Raw genomic sequence first — 20653 nt, forward strand, 5'->3', positions numbered from 1 at the left:
AATTTTAGCCAAACAATTGTTTCATAATGATTTTTTTACAATAACAAAACCATCAGCTAATTCTTCTTTAATATATATTACAATGCCAACGCTATTTCTGGGAGATTAACAGTATTAATTTTATCATGTACAATATAATCACATTTATTACCAACTTTACTATTGAGATCGCCAGCAACAAAAACTTTACCAAATTCAGAATAATAAGAGATATCATTTTCTAAAATTTCAAATAAATCCATATTAAATGTGTTATATACTGGAGAGTCGTGTCCCCAGATATAAGTTGCACAAATATAAAAATCATCAGAGGTATGAAAAAATGTGTGGTCTAATTTTAGCCAAACAATTGTTTCATAATGATTTTTTTACAATAACAAAACCATCAGCTAATTCTTCTTTAATATATATTACAATGCCAACGCTATTTCTGGGAGATTTTTTATGCTGAAATTTTCTTAAAAAAAGTTAAAAGACATGTAACCACTCAAATCAATATCACTAGAGCTATTCGTACAAGATTCATACAAAAAACATATATCATGATCACTTAAAATACTTACAAAAGAAGGATTACTTTTCTTGCAATCTGTAAGACCATATACATTCCACGAAAGAATGCCAATTTCTCCCCCGTCGTGTCCCTAGTCACGCACTGATCGCCCGTCGACGTACAGGGTGTCATACGCGATCCACGATCGCTTGCCTTTTGCTCTTTCCTCTTTCATCTTGGGAAGCATCTTCCTACGTTTTGCAACCACTTCCGGTGGAAACTGTTCGTTAAATCCTGTCCCATTGAGATGCTTCCACTGCCGTCTCACTATTTCCTTGTCTTTGAAAAAAGAAAACTTGGCAATTATTGAGCGAAATTTCCCACGGGTATGTTCCCCCGGCGATCTATGAACTCGCTCGAACTTAATTGTGTCCGCCGTTTCTTTTGCAATATTTAGAGCCTCGTTAATGTGCTTTCTAAGTATCGACTTCGTGACCTCAGGCGTCTCTATGTCCACTTCCGGTACGCCAGTGAATACATGGTTGTTCCGCATACTTTGCGATTTCATGTACACGAAGTCGTCCCGAAGGCTGTCGCGCTCCCGTTCAAGGCCGTCGATCCTGCTAGTGACCTGTGCCGCCGCAATGACCGCTTCCTCTGTGACGTGTTCGAGCCTCGACACGCGCTCGTCAATCTTTTTGACTCTATCGTCAAGAGTCAACCAAAGGGTTTTAATGTCCTTTTCCATTTTTACCATACGCTGATCAATGTTGTCTAGACATTGTAATTTTTGCTCAACTGCAGTAAGTCGCCCACTTATTACTCCTAGAGCACTCATAACATCCTGCAATGTTGGTTGAGAGCCGGCCATGGTGGTATCATTTGGCGCTTTGCAGGATTCGTGGTTATTTAGAAACACGCTTGTGATTGATATATCACTGACTTCTTCGCCATATAATACAGAGTTTGTAAGACCAAGAAAATCACTTACTGAAAAAGAAGTGTCTGAAATCTGTTCCTCGCTTGACGGGCCTCTTTGTGTTGATATCTTTTTATTGTTCAGATTTACACTGTCATTTCCACTACTATTCCTGTCTTTCCTTTTATTATTTTTATTTCGACCCATCAGAAATTACATCAAGTAATATTTATCCGCACATTACGAATAAAATAACACCACGATATATATTTAAATCCAAATTTATTTCTAAATCCGACACAGCGAAAAAAAAACACGTATGTTTTGCGCGCAATCACGTGACATCTAAAGAAGAGATACTGGTGTAAAATATGAAGAGATACTGGTGTAAAATATTTTCATCGATAACAACAAAGTAACACGATATGGTATATTACTTATATGATACATTCATGCAATTACCATTTTACCTCCCTTTCCTTAAAGGGGCCTTTTCACGTTTTGGTAAATTGACAAAATTAAAAAAAGAAGTTCAGATTCGTAAATTTGCGTTGAAAATACGGTATTTGTGAGGAAACATTTAGACTTAACATTTACCATGCTCTAAAATATCCATTACAATTATATTTTTACGATTTAAAAACCTGAAAATTATAAAGCGTTGCAACGCGAAACGATTGAATACTTCGGAGAGTTCTTTTGTTGTCGTTATATTTTTGTGAAACTACAAGGATTGCTTATATAAAATATAAAATACATCACTCATTGTATGAGCATGGATTGCCGAGTTGTCTAAGCGGTAGACTTTTACTCCAGGACTTCAGGGGTCAGTGGTTCGAGCCCCGTTGAGGGTTACTTTTTTATAATTTTATTTTTGTTTTTTTTACTGGAACTTTTTAGATCCACTGTTTACATTTATCAATATAATAAAGCATTTCATGACAAACTTAATACATGCCAATATCTGTGAAAGGCCCCTTTAATCCAAACTGAGCATCCGATATCTTATAAATGTCAGTACTAAATTGTCCAGTGTATTTTGATATAGTAAGTATTAACAACTAACTTACGAAATAGACAAAACGTCTAAGATGTTATATCTCCATAATAACTTGTATTTGCTATATTAGCTTTATTGTTTTGTCAATATAATATAAGTCCATTTATAAGGAAAACTTATAAGCAAAACTTTGAGTTCGAACTTCATAAATATCAGAGATGAGGGCCTATAATACCCATGTTTTCGAAATAAAAATTGTATTAAGCAAATTGGCCTAACCACATGCATCACTAGATTATAGAAGACGGACGGAATTAAAAATTTAATCGATATGAGTAGGTGCGTTAATCTGGAATTGCAACATCACTGGAATCAAAATCATTTTCTCCTCGTCATCATTTGAGCATAGCGACATGTTATTTCCAAAAGAAGAACAATGTTTTTAAAATTTACATAGAAAATGTTCTAATTTCTCTTTTCTTATTTTGTTTAAAATTGCTTACTTTGAATTTCAAATGCATACGATTTTCTTATTCACATATTTCAGTAATTTTCAATATTCGTTTCTTTTATTCTATTTAAAAATAAGTCGCGCTCTGTGAACAAAAAGAGGTTTTAATGCATGTGCGTTTAGTGTAATCCCAGATTAGCATGTGGATTCCGCAGTTGCCGACGTTTACTAATTATAATATTATTATCAACTTTTAAAGCTTTAAAATAGTGTTAGTTTGTAAGTTTAAAAGCAGTCAATGTCAAGCCAGTCCGCATTCTTAAAGTGGGATACATCGTTTAAACTAAGTTTCATATTCAGTTTTTGTTTAAAAACCGCGGAAAGCTACTTCATGCAAAATCGTTTTTAATTTATTTAGTAATATATTAACACATTTCCTATTCCATATAACAATGTTATCATTATTTGTTTAATTATTCAGCTCCTCTAGACAAACGATAATAACTCTTCTGACCATTTCATTTTTATCGAAATTACATTAATGTCACGTTATCAGCACTAAACTCCGAAGTAAAAGTATATTTCGCATGAAGGGTAGAAGTAATTGGTGTGTGGTCGCAGTGCACATCTAGATCATGAATTGCAAAGCTGCAGATGCGCGAAAAACATCATTCTTTAGTGAGAAGATAATCAACAACAGGCGACGATTGTTGTGATATAAATCCAAAATGCTCAGTTTATCGAAAATAACCATTAAGAATGCGTATAATGGTTGATTTACCAAGTTGAATAAATGAAATGCCATGGCAATTTACAAATATATCATAGGGCGTATCTTAATTTTAAATATCTTTTAGTATGTTTTAATGATAAAAATGTCTTTAAGTAGAATGAAAACTTGGTTTTTATAAATGTTGTAGTCATATCAAATGTAAAGTTTTAAAATGTATAGTCTCTAATACGATATTTATGACTGGTTACATTCATGTCATATCGTTATATTGTATGTGTAAATTGTAGTATAAACATGCAATGTGATTGAGACTTTAATAAAATATTTGTTTGTTTTGTTTGTTTGTTTTACGAGACACGACACAGCAGTGAATCGTGATTATAATTAACCCATTTATGCCTAGCGTCTAGAAAAAAGGCCTTGGTAAACAGCGCAGACCCAGATGAGACGCCGCATGATGCATGATTTCTGCAAGAAATATTCTAAACATAAAAATGAATATACTAGACATCCCTAATTTTGGAAATAAATTGATCCAATTTAGAAGGATGGGAGAGTCCACTAGGCATAAATGGGCTAATATCATCAGTAAAATCTGACACTCTCATGAGTGTCATGTCTACATTAATCAGCGTATAATCTGTTGAATCTTCATCCGCAAAAGCTACACACATAAGCATCTTTGCCATGATGAACGAACTTTTATTTAGGCCATGCTTTGTTTGTTTAATGCATGTGCGTAAAGTGCCGTCCCAGATTAGCCTGTGTAATCCGCACAGGCTAATCAGGAACAACACTTTCCGCTTGTATGATTTTTCCGTTTGAAGAATGTCTCTTCTTAGCAAAACCCAGTTTAAGCGGAAAGTGTCGTCCCTGATTAGCCATGTGCGGACTGCACAGACTTATCTGGTACGACACTTTGCGAACATGCATTAAACTCCTTTGTTCGATGTGCATGTGCTGGAGTGAGCACTTTGAACATAAGACGGGTTGTTCAGGAGGTTTTTTGCAGCATAAGCGAGACAGGAACTTCATAAGCAAAAAGGCTGTCTGGGCGGATCTTCGCGACTCTCCATATGGTAGCTGGTTCCAGGCTCTTGTGAACTTCTTTGAAAAATGAAAAATCTGTATGTTGTTCAAGCCTCATTCGCCAGTGACTGGTTTCGTGTTGGCGCACTGCCTTTTTACATACTGATTTCCATTTCTCTTTTGACGGGAATACACTGTTGGTTTAAAAGCTCGTTAAATAGTCTTCAAGGTGATATTTCTGCAGAATGTTCACAATTATCCGGAATGAAGCCAATTTTTCGGTTTTCTCACAGGTCAAACTGACACAGTCTAAGAATGAATAGTGTATGACACGGTTCGTCTGAAGGGGCGTGGCATAGTGAGCCAAGGAACGCTAACTTTTGTTTATATTGTTAGCCGGATCGATAAGCGCTTTGATGGATGTCACTCCTGCAAGGCCGAGCACCATGTCCGAGCGCGTAAGGTGGGGGAGCCCTTGGGCACGTTTCAAACAAAAGTGGTGGGCTACCTCGAGTTGTTGCATGTCGGCATTGGAGATACTGTTCCACAGCTCGCAGCCAAAAAGCGCCTTGGGAATGACTGCGGTATTGTACAGCTTAATCGTGGTGTTTGGGTCTGCTCCGGACCTTCCGGACACTTTCTGGGAGAAGGAAAGGAACGTGCCTCAAATTGTCTGTCAATGTCGTAGGGATATTTTCCACTGATCGACTGGATTATACCTAGATGTTTGTTATTTGCCGCTTCAGGTATTGGTGTTGAGTCGTATAAAATCTGGAGGGGGTACCGCTTGGTCCGTTTTCGGTCCATGATCATAACGGCACATTTGCGAGCGTTGTCCGTGAAGCGCCACTTGTTGGCGCATGAGTTGCACTTCTCTACCAATTCGTTTAAGCCGCGACAGGAGAACCACGTCATCGGCTTGGTTTGGGGAGCATAAAAACAGGTCGCCGATCTGAAAGCCGTATGGAGATGTCGTGAGTTCGTTTAGCAGGTCGTTTATGTAGACGATGTAAAAGAATGGTGCACATATGCTGCCCTGTTCAATCGGAAAGGGTTCCGAGACATATCCACGTGAGAGTATGCGACTGGTGTAGTTTTGAAGTGACTCAAATATTACTCCGAGTACCTTCCCACGGACGCCAAGCTGGTAGAGTTTAAAAACCAGCCCTTTGATCCAGACTTTGTCGAAGTCTGACTGAGCATCGAGATAACACGCGTAGAGACTGCTTCCACGTTCGCAGCAGTAGACGCGAGCCTCTTGTAGCATGTATGATACCATTTTGCAGTTTTTGTTTTTGTGGAACCCGTATTGTAGTTTATTGAGTTGAGACCATGCTGAGATGTTTTCTATGCGTTTCATTAGCACCTTTTCAAATAGATTTGCGACCACTGGAATAAGAGAAATAGCCCTATAGCTATTAGGGTCAGTCGGTTGCTTCAACTTTATGCAGGGTGACAATAAGACCATGTTTGAAACCGTTAGATACTTGGCTGTGGGTCAATATCGAGTTGAAGACATTGACAAGACACTCTGTTAAGGTTGGGCCGCCATATCTCAGGTATTCATATGCGATGTTATCGAGTGATGCGCTTTTGTTGTTTGGTAGTTCTTTGATTATTTGATCCAATTCCGTTACGTGTGTTTCGTAGGCAAATTCTGTGTAGTCATTATCGACGTCTGGTGTTTTAAGGTACTCGGCTACTGAATTAATTTTCAACGAGTTCTTTGTGAAAAGGGTCAAACTTGGGATTCTCTTCGAATGAGTATAATCTCTTGAAGTGGGAGTTCCACCGTTTTGTTTGCTATTTGTGCATTTGGAGTTGACAACTTTCCAGAAAGCTTTTTGATCAATTTCGGCCAATTGTCTGTTCTCTCGATTTCCTCTTCGTCGTACCGTTGACTAGCCATGCGAAGGTTTCGTCGAAAGGTTTTTTCATTGTTTTGTAGTGCGCATATTCTTATAAACTAGTGTGCCTACCGCTCCAGATCGATGCAAGGCATGCAAGGCGTAGTTGGTGATGTTTGTTTTTAAGTTCGGTAGACCAAAATGATTTTAAGAAGCGTTTGTATGTGCGTTTTGAGACGCATTTTTCAGCCGCAGAACTTATGCATCGGACTATATGGGAGTAAGTCTCATTGACGTCTGTGTAATTAAACTGAGTCGAGCACAGGTGCTCACTTACGGCGTTCTTTTATTATTGATTTCATTTGGGGTTTGACCAACGGTATATCACAGATGGCCACAGTTGGTGACAAGTTTGAAACGTCGTTGAACATAGTCCATATAGATAAAATGGCGTATGGCGACAAACTCGCAAAAATCTCACTGAAAAAGAATAGATATGATATAGTTATTTGTGTGATGTGCAACAACTTTTTATTTTAAAAAGTTCAGTCAATATTTTACTCCTGTAATTTATTAGCCACAGCATTTTGCTTAAACAATGACATTTTACATTTAGAGTGCCCAATACTTAAAGAACGTTTCATTTGACCTGGCTAATATTTCTTCGTAGATAAACATCCAAACAATAATTATGTGAGATTGTATAACAGTTCTTTACAAAATAAGTATTGATGCAAAGCATCAAAGGGCGTCGGGAATTTCAGTGTAAAAGGCACTCAATGAAGTTAAAAGGAACGATATTTTTTCTACTGTAAATATTAATATATTGGCCGATTATTTTAAACAAAATAGAAAAAGATACTGGTATAACCATTTTCTATGATTGTGTATTACAACCACCAAATAACCATTATATATGATGTTGTGTTATAGCCCCAAAATAACCATTATCTATGATTTTGTGTTGTAACCCCCAAATATTTCATAGTTCATTTTATTAACATTGGTTTCCTTTTTTTACTAGCATCCGTGTGCAATTTTCATTAATGGAACAGAACTGTGTAGGTTTTAAAAACTCTGCTTCATCTTGTAAGCGTTATATTTACGATAGGGGTTGAGTGCTCATTGATATGAAAACACTGTAAAAGTTTTAATGTGTTTACGAACCCCCACACCCACCCCCACCCTCTCACACATATATTTCATGGGCATAATAAAAACAAAACATGGTTACAATAAAACAGCATATTTATTTAAACAAAAATGTCTACATCAAAACAAAAAGTTAACATAGAACACAAATAAAATAATTTGATTCTACTGGGGCTCGAACCTTGGGCCTCTCACATGTGAAGCGAGCGTGTAACCACTACACTACGGAACCGCTTGTAAAATCACCTTCTAAGTAAGATATTAATAAGCTATTTATGGTCGGTTTAAATGTAAACCCGGAAGTTTAAACGCTGGATAGTGAACGGGGTAAAAGGTCCATACCAAAGGGTCAATACCACTGGCAAGATACGGGTCAGGCCTGCGGCCTTCTATATGTGGTTCTTAAAAAAACCTGTAGGAGAACTTGATAGTAATGAGACTGGAGTGCTGTGATGGTGCTTCTCATTGATAAGCGGCTGCTTCTTTTATCAAGACTCATTATTACAATTAATAATACGTGTCGCGCTTCGCGCTCTAGAGCGCCTTTATTAGTAACTAGGTGGTTGCTAGGATAGTGGAACAAAGAAGTTCTGTTTTAATACAAAACCAGAAAGTTTCACCGGTACGCGTATTTGCCCAGTCCCTGTGACATTTTGTTATTGCCCAGTCCCTGTGATCAGTTATATATATGTAGACGAGAGAGAATGTCTGAAGAAAATGTCCCGTTTCCAAACCTATATAAAGTATGAGGTCGGGACAACGCGCTCAACCAAACGATTATACGAGTCTTGTTCTGAGAAAACTGGGCTTAATGCTTGTGCGTAAAGTGTCATCCCAGATTAGCCTGTGCAGTCCGCACAAGCTAATCAGGGACGACACTTTCCGCTTTTATGGTATTTTTAGTTTGAAGGAAGTCCCTTCTTACCTAAAATCAAGTTTAAGCGGAAAGTGTCGTCCCTAATTAGCCTGTGCGGACTGCAAAGGCTAATCTGGGACGGCACTTTACGCACATGCATTATGCCCAGTTTTGTCAGAACAAGACACATACATTCCAAACTTGTGTAAATTTTAAAAGAGACCTTTTCAATTGTCCGTTTAATAGACAAAATTAAAAATAAAATTGTTTCAGATCCGCACATTTTCGTTGTAGTTATGGTATGCGTGAGGAAACAGTAATACTGAACATTTACCAAGCTCTTAAATATCAATTATATGCATATTTTAACGATTACAAAACCTGCAAATTATAAAGCGTTGCAACGCGAAATGATTACATAATTTGGAGAGTTTATACGTTGTTGTAGTTATATTTTGTGACCCTTACAGGATTGCTTATATAAAGAATAAAATACATCCCTAATTGTATGAGCACGGAAGGCCGAGTGGTCTAAGCGTTAGACTTTTACTCCAGGGGTTTGTGGTTCGAGCCCAGGTGAGAGTTACTTTTTTTCTTTAATTTGATTCTTTTTTTAATGGAGCTTTTCAGATCAAATGTTTGCATTCATCAATATAAAGCATTTTATGACAAACTTTAACATCTGCCAAAATCTGTGAAAAAATCTCATTTAAAAACATTTATTAAAAGATTTTAAGCTGTCATTTTAGAGACAGTTTTAAAACTGAAGGCCTAGTTGTATAGTTTATGTCACGGATGATGATTACAAGGATGATGATGAAGATAAGGATGAAAAAGACTAGGAAGAAGATGAAGATGTTGATGATGAAGATGCTGATGATGAAGATGCTGATAATGAGGATGCTGATGATGAAAATGCTGATGATGAAGATGCTGATGATGAAGATGCTGATGATGAAGATGCTGATGATGAATATGCTGATGATGAAGATGATGATGATGAAGATGCTGATGATGAAAATGCTCATGATGAAGATGCTAATGATGGAGATGCTGATGATGAAGAAGCTGATGATGAAGATGCTGATGATGAAGATGCTGATAATGAAGATGCTGATGGTGAAGATGCTGATGATGAAGATGCTAATGATGGAGATGCTGATGATGAATATGCTGATGATGAAGATGCTGATGATGAAGATGCTGATGATGAAAATGCTCATGATGAAGATGCTAATGATGGAGATGCTGATGATGAAGATGCTGATGAAGAAGATGCTGATAATGAAGATGCTGATGGTGAAGAAGCTGATGATGAAGATGCTGATGATGAAGATGCTGATGATGAATATGCTGATGATGAAGATGCTGATGATGAAGATGCTGATGATGAAGATGCTGCTGATGATGATGATGCTGGTGATGCTGAAGATGCTGATGATAAAGATGCTAATAATGAAGATGCTGATGATGAAGATGCTGATGCTGCTGATGCTGCTAATGCTGATGCTGCTGCTGATACTGATGATGCTGATGATGCTGCTGGTGCTGATGGTGCTGATGGTGCTGATGGTGCTGATGATGCGGATGGTGCTGCTGGTGCTGATGGTGCTGATGGTACTGATGGTGCTGATGATGCTGATGATACTGATGATGCTGATGCTGCTGATGATGCTGATGATGCTGCTGCTGCTGCTGATGATGATGATGATGCTGATGATGCTGATTATGATGCTGATGATGATGCTGATGATGCTGATGATGATGTTGATGATGCTGATGCTGCTATTGATGCTGATGCTGATGCTGATGGTGCTGCTGTTGCTGATGATGATAATGCTGCTGCTTCTGATGATGATGATGATGATGATGATGATGATGATAATGCTGATGCTGATGATGCTGATGATGATGCTGATGATGATGATGATGATAATGATGATACTGATGTTGATGCTGATAATGCTGATGCTGATGTTGATGCAGATGATGTAGATGCTGATGATGATGCTGATGATGCTGCTGATGACATGCTGATTCTGATTCTGATTATGATGATGATGATGATAATGATGATGATGATGATGATGATGATGATGATGATGATGATGATGATGATGATGATGATGCTGATGCTGATGATGATGCTGATGAAAATGCTGCTGCTGCTGCTGATGATGATGCTGATGATGATGCTGATGATGCTGATGATGCTGATGATGCTGATGCTGATGTTGATGCTGATTATGATGCTGCTGATGATTCTTATGATGATGATGCTGATGATGATAATGCTTATTATGCTGCTGATGCTGCTGCTGATGATGCTGCTGATTCTGATGATGATGATGATGCTGTTGCTGATGCTGATGATGATGCTGCTGCTGTTGATGATGCTGATGATGCTGATGCTGATTTTGATGCTGATGATGATGATGCTTATGAAGCTGATGCTGATGATGATGATGCTGATGATGATGATGCTGATGATTCTTATGATGATGATGCTGATGATGATAATGCTAATTATGCTGCTGATGCTGCTGCTGATGATGCTGCTGATTCTGATGATGATGATGATGCTGTTGCTGATGCTGATGATGATGCTGCTGCTGTTGATGATGCTGATGATGCTGATGCTGATTTTGATGCTGATGATGATGATGCTTATGATGCTGATGCTGATGATGATGATGCTGATGATGATGATGCTGATGATGCTGCTGATGATGATGATGCTGATGATGATGATGATGCTGATGATGCTGATGGTGATGCTGGTGATGCTGGTGATGCTGGTGATGCTGGTGACGCTGGTGATGCTGGTGATGCTCGTGATACTGATGATGCTGATGGTGATGCTAGTGATGCTAGTGATGCTGGTGATGCTGGTGATGATGATGATGCTGGTGATGCTGGTGATGCTGGTGAACAAACCATCATAGAAAAATATTATTCTAACACGATTCTGATTTATTTGGTTCAAGCTATTGGACGTGAACTATATTTTCCAATACTCCGCCCTTCTTAGTAAAAGTTCATTATTAAGTGACGTCATTGAATTGTACATACATATGACGTCGTTTTCATTCATAAATATTGTGCACATGACGTCACTTTCATTGAGAACAACAATCGTAGAAACTAAATGACGTCACTTTTATTAATGCTACTGAAAAACTGACATGATATAAAAAAATTCTTTATTACGTGTCTTAACAAATAACATTCTTCGCAGGCGTGGTGATGCCACTTATCACTAAATATACAATTTGTTGTTTCATTACATTTATATACATGCTACATTTATTACATTTCTTTGAGAGCGGGTTTAAGCACGTGCATTTTACTGCAATATTTTCTATATTTATTCGGAACTATTTTCGAAACATAAAGCTCCGCCCATACATTATTGCAGAACAAACCACACTTGATTTCCTTCTTTGTCTATAGAAAACAAGTCGCGTGCCGTGTAAGAATAAATATTTCTTACGGCTTCGCGATGACATGCATTGCTTCTGTAAAGTTTTGACTCTTGTTGGCCACAATTGCCACGACTGGACGGACTTTATTCGGCTGATATCGGCTAATACGATACGTCTTGTGCATCTTATCTCGGATTGAGTGTTTTTCACATGAAGTCTTTTTTTTCAAGTCAAATATATTTTTATTGAGTTGCTGGTCTTTCTTCTCTGGTAATTGGACAAATATGATATTTTCATACGCATCGATTCGAGGCTCGTTATTTAAGTTTGTAATTTTCATTCTTTCAGATTTTCTTACCCTGTGTGGTTTTGTCAATTTCTCCTGGCCTTTAACATTTAGCGTGATCTACCGTGATTCCATTCACACTTTCACAGTACAGTTTTTATAAAAAATAAACTTGTCGCAAACACTGGTGATATTTGAACCCTTGACTTTAATGGCTACTGACTTTTAATTCGAAGCGAACGTGTGTGTAGAAATAGCAATACTACTTGTGAACATATATATGTTGTTATGGGCTAATCTTGTCAAGGTTTGAAGGCTTTTCGAATCAAAACCTCGTCAAGCCGAGGTAAAATCTCTCGAAATTGTTAAACGCCTCATAGCAAGTTTGCTTGCATATATTTTAGCCGTTATCTTTCCATAAATTTACAATGCGATCTATGAATACCACCACCCGAGCGCTTTTCCATTTGACGACTTCACCTTTCTGCATATAATCAGACTTCCTCGAATAAGGACAGGTACGGAGTTAATTACAAGCTGTAATCAACGGAAAGCTCTTGACGTAACCTTTCAGATCTTTGAATATTATTGTATCGTTATTGCATAAAAAGATGCGAAATATCAAAACAATTGTACACATATGTTATTCCACATTCCACGTGAAAACTGTATTGATACACTTATTCAGCTCAACCTCTGTAAAGAGGCATTTTGATTGCAGAAAAAGCATAAATCCCTTCCCCCATTGCACAAAACTTAATGATGATCAATTCAATATAATGTTATATTATTACTCCATCTTACCATTGAAACATGTATTGTCAAATGGAACCGTTCACGACACCTTAAACTAACTTCTAAAATCTAAATTTACTTCGTAGAGCAACTCGTGGACTTACACGATACTTAAAACATGTTATACATCGATATTGATTTCAGAACTGGGAGGATTTTACTGCCTGAAGTGGTCAACTCCGGGGAGGTATTCATAGTTGAGGTTGCATTTAACCCAAAGTATGTACATGGTGTCGGAACATAGTCATGTACATTTCAAACCGACTGACAATGACGTTCATTCATTGTTAGAACTCAAAGAATGCAAACGTTTTAATTGCACAGTTCGGTTGGGACATTTATAAATAAGTCAAAATATAAAATAAATTCCCACAAAAACTGTATTCCTATATATGCTTTGGAAAATGCCAAATGTTTTTCAATTTGTACCGAACAAAATAACACAAGTAGGACAAGTAAGTCCACTCAAACTGGTTAAGAAATTTTTATGTGAAAACAACACCTCAATCGGAATACGATCTTTGATGATAAATAAGTAAAACAGCGAAGTGATCAAATACGCTATCAAGCTTGGTAAAAACAAAATGTTAACCGTATTAATACAAATTATAGACAATTACAAATAACACTCATACAAGACCAATAAATTATTTGTAACTCATATCTTATTTGTTCTACACCATATTTAAAAGGTATGGTTCATCGTGAGTTTATGATTATCGGGGTTTTGTTTCATGTAGGTACCGTTCATCCCACCTAAAATAACAACTTTGTAAAGGATTACGTGGACTTTCACGAAACTGATACAATGTTTTAAACCGATATAGATTTCGGAACTGGTATGGTTTTACTGTCTGCAGTTGTCAACACTGGGAGGGTTGCATATAACCCAAAGTATTGCTCATTCTGTCGGAACATATTTATGTACATTTCAAACCGACCAACAACGGCATGTATTTATTTTGCAAGCTCAACGCATGCGATTACGTGTGCTTATAGAACAGTATTTTGGGAGAATTTCAGATGAGATCATCTGTTAAGTGAATAAAAAAAATTATATTCGTTGATTTGCTTTCTGAAATTCAATTCGTTTTTTGCAATTTGTACATGACAGACAGACCACTAGAAGGACAAGTAGGTCCATTTAAATTGATTGAGGGATTTTTGTAATCGGTTTACTATTTTAGTAGTTACTTTATAATACAAGCTAAAATGCGCTATGCAATGACATATTGATCAACTTAATAAATAGCCATTACACAAAATAAATTAATTTTTTTGACAATAATCTTCAATCTTGGTACGATCTTTGAAATGATTTTTTAAACATTTGTAGTTATCAAATCAAGCTTAGTAAGATGTAAATGTAAAATGTTTTCATAACATATATAGACAGAAACAAACAGTAAGGACCAATATTGCATATGTTTTTTATATCATATCGCATTGTTCATACGCCTTATTTAAACGTTATGGGTCAGTGTTAGGTTATGATTATCAGATTTCTTTTTTCATTTAGATACCGTTCAATACCTATAATAAACAACGACATAAAGCATTGCATGGAAATTCACAATAATGATACAATTTTACATAATGATATTGATTTCAGAACTGGTAGGATTTTACTGCCTGAGGTGGTTAACACCGGGGAAGTTATAAAAGTTGGGAGTTGCATTTAACCCAAAGTATTGTACATGCTGTCGGAACATATTTATGTACGTTTCAAACCGACACACACTGACATTTCTGAGATCTTAACGCACGCATATGTGTGTGCTTATGGTATAATGTTTGGGAGTGTTAAAGAAACGTCGAAATATAAAATAAGTCTAAAAATGCATATTATTCATAGATTTGCTGTTTGAAATGCCAAAAGTTAATATGGTGTTTTGCGTTCAATTTGTACAAGACTAAACAGTCATAAGTAAGAAAATTAAGTCAACTTAATTCGGTCAGGGGATTATTGTCATCGGTTAGCTATTATATTTATCAAATGCAAAAAATGCCGTTTATATTCAAATGTGCATGCCATAATTCAATTATAAGAAAGAAACAAAATAACATTTTCTGGGAAAACATGAAAACTCAATCAGGGTACGATTCTAGAAATAATGGTTAAAGTTACGCCATGAAGCTTGGTAACATCAAAGCCAATTGTAATTTAAGAAAATATAGAAAGGATAACGCAAAACTAACAAGAACTATAATGTATTTTTATTTTCATCTCATATCTCATTTTTCATACACCATATTTAAACATTATGGTTCACCTTCAAGTCTATGATTACCAGATTTCTTTCGTTTTATTTAGACACCGCTCATCTCTTCATGGTCTTTACTGATGCTTAGTCCCATTAAGATATAATAACTGGCATTTGTATCAGGCATAGTGACTACAATTGTTTTTGTTTCGTCCAACTACACTCAATATAGTGAACAGGCTGTTTTTTGTGTTCGCAATTAGATTCTTGGCTTACGGATTATTCGTGAACATCAATCAACGTTTTAACACTGCTGCAGACAAGACACTAGGACATGTAAAACTACCCGGGTCAAGGGGCGTAAATATAATGCAATCCAAGTTCCAAACTACTGCGGAAGTTGGTAACTCCTTAATGGCAGATTCACTCCTTTTTGAATTTGGTATAATTGTATAATGCGGCTGTAGGTGTGCGTTTTTTAATCGTCCACAATTTACTATTTCATTAGATATGCCGATTAACCTTAATCTTTGAATATGTTTGCCATCATGCTTAATGATATACACTATAAGTCGATTAATAATTTCGTAACAAAGTCCGTACAACTTCCTGAGTGTCTGTTTGTGAGAATGTGTGGATGCGAGTATGCCTGTATGTCTGTCTCCCTTCCGGCCAGCCTGCCCTCCCCCACTTCGCAAGCCTGGCTGCCCACCGTTTGCCGATCTGTCTTCCTGTTTGTCTGTAGGCACACATGTTTCCAAAGGCATTTTCCTACAACATTCAAACTTTGTTGTATTGTTCACGTGCGGTGTTTATGTCCCAAATTAAACCTATCAAATTGATATCCTTTTTTCATGTAAAAAAAATACACGGCATTGCGTTACACATACGTACATTGGCGGTATTCTTATTGCGACAAATTCTATTCCACCAGATTGTCGTCGATTTAGTTCCATTCGAAATGGTGTTGTTTTTTTTAAACAATGGAACTTTCGATATAAAGTTCATGTAATCCCACTGGCAGTGATGCTAATTGTATTACTATGTGATGATCTTTAGCGGACGCCGTCGATCTTATTTTACAGCACCGCTTTAGAAACAGCAACATAGCTTGGCGCACCTCTCTATTCCTGACAGCATAAATCAGCGGATTCCATACGCTTGCTGACTTGGCGAACAGTGGTGCTAAGATGGCCACTGTTGAAGACATTTTGGATACGTCGTTGAACATTGTCCACAGCGAAAATATTGCATAAGGCAACCATCCGGCCAAAAAGCCGACTGAAATGAAAAAGGATACAAACAATAGTTTAAATATCATTTTAAGTCACGTTTACACCAATAATATCCAATAATTTGAAATATTACAGGGACTTCAAACATGTAATTTCTTCTTAGCAATATCGAAAAATATAACTATTTGACATGATATAACTATTCAAATATTTAACACACACAAAACAACATATTTAACACTCGTTTTATATTCGTTTTAATCTCATCTATTTAAAAAAAATATATGTCATCATTGTTAGCTATAATGTCTTCACTTGAACTTCGGCGTCTGCGTCGGCGTCCGGTTAAGTTTTGTGTTGAGGTCCTTTTTTCTCATAAAGTATTAAATCTATTGCATTCAAACTTGGTACACTTACTAACTAGCATGAGGGGAATGGACAGGAAAAGTTACTTTGGCTGGCATTTTACCAGAATTATGTACCCTTTTTATACTTTTTAAGTTTTGTGTTTAAGTCCAATTTCTTCCTAAAGTTTCAAAGCAATCGATTTCATTCTTGCAACACTTACTAATTTTCATAATGGGAATGTGCATGTAAAATTATGTAACTCTGACTGACATTTTGAGAGAATTACGGCCCCTTTATACTTAGAAAATTGAAATTTTTTTTAATTTTTTGTTTTGGTCCACTTTACTCCTAAAGTATCATAGCTATTGCTTTCATACTTGAAACACTCGCTAACTATCATAAGGGGACTGTACAGGAAAAGTTGCATAACTCTGGTAAGCATTTTGACGTTATTATGGCCCTTTTTTGACTAAGTTCCTTTAAATACTATTAAATTTTGTGTTTAGATCTACTTTACTTCTAAAGTATCAAAGCTATTGCTTTCAAACTTCAAATACGTTCATACTATCATGAGGGTACTGTACCTGGCATGTTGAATTTCACCTTAACCATTGAATGACCTTGACTCTCAAGGTCAAATTATTAAATTTTGCTCAAATTGCTGTAACTTCTTTATTTATGATCAGATTTGATTCATACTTTGACAAAACAATTCTTACCTTACATACCATAATAGATTCCACCCAAACATTATACACCCATCTTAAACGCCACCCCGACCCCACCCCCGACTCCACCCCCGACCCCACCCCCGACCCCACGCCCGACCCCACCCAAACCCCCCCCTTAAAACTTGTTTTTACACATACTTAAAAAAAAACAAATATTAATTTTTATTATTTTATTTTTGAAAGACAGTCCAACCATCCCACCCAAGAATCCTTTCCCCTCAAAAAAGGGTTTTTCAATGTTTTCTTATTTTTGAAAGATAATGTAATAAATGACTACACCCCACACTATGCACACCTCTCCAACCACCCACCCCCCTTTTTTATTGAAGCATTGAGATAGATCGCTTCACATTTAAAAATGAAAAATAGATAAGCGTCCTGCATCCGCTAGGCGGTGCTCTTGTAGGATTCAAGTTATTATAAGCAGGTAAGAATAAACAATTGTATATGCGTAATCTTACATTCACTACAAAAACTGCTATAAATCGGTGTTTTAACATGGTTAATTTGCAGATCGAAAATATGGGATTAGATGATACCCTTTCTGATTAATACTGATTTGTTATGTCACCGTAAAAAAGTATATACATTAAGGTTTATCTATGTACAAATAGCAATTTTTTGTGTTAGACAATATTATTAAAAATTGTTCAGTAAAAGGACAGTCTTACCGATAATTAAACATGCAGTGGACGCGACGTAAATCTCTAGCCGACGTTTAGCAGTTACTTGGCGTGAGCTGTTAGTTTGATGCCGTCGAACCTAAAATGCAAATGTATTGATTTCATTTTGGCAATAATACAAATTTGGAACAGGTGCTTCTATGTCATAATACGAAAACGTCAATTAAAATGCTATCGGCGTTGCAATTATTATTGAGATTTCATGTTGCCGTAATTGTTTAACGTATTTGTGATTTTTTTTAAATCCCTTATTTGACATGTTCGAACATACTATACACAGTAACATAAAACTAGTTTATAAAAGAATTTTCGTTCAAGACATTTAAACCTTAAAGTGATATTACGGGCATCGAACAGTTTATAGGTGTCTATCGCAACCGTTGTTTATTTTTGGTGTTTTCACTTCATATACACTTATATTTGTTAATGCAGCATCAACATACTAAAACAATATCCCGGAAAGAGAAAAATAATGCATTTGAATATCAACCGTACTTTCGTTTGACAACTGATCACGCATGTACAATGTGAACCTAAATTTAGTTTAAGTGCAGATTCGTTTATACGACACAAAGACACAATTTTGTTTTACGTATCATTTCGGCTTACAGGACTGGGTGAGTCACATAAAATATCGAATATAAAATATATTTTTATAAACAACTGGGAGCAAGATGAGTTGCAGATGATTGGTCAGTAACTACATTTTAACTTACTCTTTTGACCTGTTAATTCTTTTCAGCTCAATTCAACAGTGAAAAATGCCCATAATATCACTTTAATACCAAAGAAGATGCCTAAATTTATCATTATGTTTATGTTCTCTGACTATATTCTACAGTATTTATAATTCAAAAACCAGTCGGTTAGCACAATTGAATGAATGCTAACAGTTCTTCCAAGTTTTTTATTCGGATTTACAAGGGTGTTCCGCTACTATTCTCGCATCATGCCAACTTAAAGAATACAGACACACATACATTTTGTTTCAGGAAATGAGAAATAACATAAAAAGGTACATCATCTTCTTATACAAATGTAAGCATAATTTCCTGCCACATTGCTAAGAAACACCTGTTCTAAATCAATGATGTTCTCTATTTTATTTCAAATAGGAGTGACATAAATTCGTTTACCATTGTGCAAATACTCATATGACACTAGTTCGTATAACAGTACAAAAAAAATAATACGTTGAGATTACTTGTGTTCAAACAGAGCTTTATCCGACCACGCGTGTAAGTGTCAACTGAAATAATTATTCAGCCAGGAAGCCCTACTCTAATTGCGCCCTAGGCAGTTGTCAATCGCTTACATAAAACCACATAATTAGTACTGCTAAACCAGACAAAAAGGCGCTTGTGTATGGTTATTGACCATAGTAAGCTGGCATGACTAATTTTGAACAATGTATATTAAATCTTATATGAATTTAATAATTTTGTGAAATGTAAAATGCCAATATGGCTCGGCTAACGGTAAAAAAGAATCATGTATTCCTTTTAAATTTTCGGTAATATAGGTTTAATGATAAATGATTTTGTTTAACTAAGCAACAATTTAACTTTCACGAATAGCCCTGTCCACCGAAAATATTATAACAGATTTTTTGAGGGCATTAATATAAAGAAGTGAAGCTCCAGCTGCTGGAGCAGTATTGCAATCTCATTATAAACAATTAGTTGGTCCTTTATTTAAGGCAAGTGACCAATTGCCAAAACAGTACGTTATAGCACAATACGATCCAACATACACACATAAAAGAATAAAGCTGGTGTCACCGCCTTGGAAAGTGGTTTTAAACCGGTTGTAGAGCGCTCAACCTCAAATTTGTCCCAGCAATATTCATGATACATATACGGGTAAATAAAATTTAACCTCATAGCATTGCAACTCAAATTAAACAATAATAAAAGGGAATTTCAACGCATTATATTTAATTACCATTTAATCACTCAATGGTAGGAAGGAGACTCTAATAATGACATGAATGACGTTTCACTAAAAACTACATTATTTTGACGAAATGCATTCGTTTACGACTGTCTTTGAAAACGATTGGTGCTCAATGACTAAATACTTAAATTTATTTCTAGTAAGCACACAATGTAAATCATCGTTTTTCTCTAGAGACATCCATCTGGAAAAAAACATTTTGATTAAATAAATTATTATTTTAACAATTTCAAATAGTTATTGTTTAAATTGTTGTTAGGAATATGTAAATTGGAAACGATTTATACTAGGTTTAACATTAAGACAGATAGCCACACTTACAGACAAACACACAAACATACATACCGACACAAGGACAGAAACAATGACCGATAAACACATTATTCAGACTAATCCTGAGCATATCTTTTATTTTTGATTCTCAACTTTTGTGCAAATCCTCTTAATCTAACATAAAATCAGCACAGACGCCTATGAAGTAAGTTCAAATAATTTTGCAGAAAATATAAT

General features: G+C 36.1%; 1 protein-coding gene across 1 annotated transcript; it reads left to right on the forward strand.

Annotated features, from left to right (window-relative positions):
* The first annotated feature begins 6862 nt into the window (after window positions 1-6862).
* Window positions 6863-10475, forward strand: LOC127861772 (prostatic spermine-binding protein-like). Its single transcript, XM_052400453.1, has 3 exons — window positions 6863-6875; window positions 9471-9817; window positions 10467-10475. Exons 1-3 carry the CDS (start codon window positions 6863-6865, stop codon window positions 10473-10475), a joined length of 369 nt encoding a protein of 122 aa, XP_052256413.1.
* Window positions 10476-20653: the final 10178 nt, after the last annotated feature.

This window comes from Dreissena polymorpha, chromosome 16 (assembly GCF_020536995.1).
Source record: "Dreissena polymorpha isolate Duluth1 chromosome 16, UMN_Dpol_1.0, whole genome shotgun sequence".
NCBI lineage: Eukaryota > Metazoa > Mollusca > Bivalvia > Myida > Dreissenidae > Dreissena > Dreissena polymorpha.